Source organism: Priapulus caudatus, unplaced genomic scaffold, assembly GCF_000485595.1.
Source record: "Priapulus caudatus unplaced genomic scaffold, Priapulus_caudatus-5.0.1 Scaffold1409, whole genome shotgun sequence".
Taxonomy (NCBI): Eukaryota; Metazoa; Priapulida; class Priapulimorpha; order Priapulimorphida; family Priapulidae; genus Priapulus; species Priapulus caudatus.
Window position 1 is genome coordinate 33,801 of NW_014578470.1, and position 1,529 is coordinate 35,329.

The following is a 1,529-nucleotide window of genomic DNA, read 5'->3' on the forward strand; positions in this document are numbered from 1 at the left end:
GGGGTTCTGGGGGGTCTCCACCAGCATATTTACACTATTTTGACAATGGCGGGTAAATATACAGGAACATTTTCACAACGGCGATGTTAAATTTGACAACGGTGGTGCGCCACTGTTCCTCTTATGTATGAGAAGCCCTGTGCTTGTGAGTGTGCTACGCCCATCCATCGTGTATTTGTCCTTGAACCTTTCTCGATCAGCTACTCCCTCCTGTTTGCATTTGCAAAAAATTTACAACAGTAATATATACGTACGATATCTTATCGTTATGCTTATGTACCTTGTTGAGTGACTAACAAACAGATCAGTGAATTTTGTTCGTTTTCTCGTTTTAAAAATACGTCTGTATTCAGGTGCCATTGTGGAAGAAGGTGTCAGTCATCCTCAACACGCAAGAGCTCCTGTCACCGCTGCCCTTGGGCGCCCCCTGGTGGAGGTTAGAACACGCATATTGTTGTCATTCCCTCCAACGTTATTCTCTCTATAACTAGTAATTCTGCATCAGTTCTTAGTGGTTGGCAGTGCCCACTTTGCAAACATCTAAATCGTTATCTTTACTTTTCCGATCGAGAAGCAAAACCTTATTAGCTATTTTAGAAATGTGCAGATTATGTACCTCTATAATATAGACAAGAATCGCTAATTAAGTTATATATGTCGTTTTTAAAGTTTTACATGTCATGGAAAAGTTCGTTTCAATTATTGAACGCTAATACCGTTTTTTAGTACAAAATGATAGTTCAAGATGTTAATCTAGAAAAAATGTCACTTTTAAGCCTGAAGGCAATAGAGACCCCAGGGGTAGAAATTAACTTTTGAACAAGCGAGTCCAACGGACTACTGCCCTCAAAAAGAGGGAGTCTGCGGCAAAATGAGGGAGTCCGGAGTCTGAAGTTCAAAATTAAAGATATTAACAATAATTACGCATGTGCGTATTTTGAAGATTCATGCAGTTGCACGTCTGCCAAATTTTCTTTGGACATTTGCTGAAAAAATACGGTAATTCCGCGAGGCCATGCTCTGGAACGAACTATAGTTAGTATGGCAGAATTTTCAGGGAGTCACACGGACTCCTGCATATGTCAAATCAGGGAGTCCAGCAGTAAATCAGGGAGTATTTGACTCTGGACTCCCGTTAATTTTGCACCCTGAGACCCCGTTGTTAATTAATGTGGAAACAAAAGAAAAATATTCCCTGACACCATATGTAATCCCATGGCATTTAGGATAACGAACCGCCCGATGACGTCGTTGCCGCAGCAGTGGCAGCTGCTAACCTCATTGTCATTGACGACGCTGACTCGCAGGAAAGGTTGAACCTTGTAGAGGATAATGACGTTGCAGAACAACCGATAGCACCAGCAGAACCAGTCGATTCCTTACATGATTTCATACATAAGGTGGTGAGTGTCATTGCAAACGTCACATCGCCAACGGCTGGTTCAATGTTAATGTGAGAGCGATAGATCAGTATTTCTTAATCTAGATAAGAGATTGTGGATTTTCCCGAAGTAAAGACTTGCACATAG

The 1,529-nt window shown here is 41.5% G+C and overlaps 1 protein-coding gene across 1 annotated transcript in view; it reads left to right on the forward strand.

Annotated features, from left to right (window-relative positions):
- LOC106816543 overlaps positions 1-1,529 on the forward strand; it is a 34,814-nt gene that overhangs the window by 15,082 nt on the left and 18,203 nt on the right. Inside the window, exon 3 of the mRNA XM_014821168.1 lies at positions 354-436. Within this exon, the coding sequence (XP_014676654.1) occupies positions 354-436 (83 nt within the window). The remainder of the gene's footprint in view (positions 1-353; positions 437-1,529) is intronic.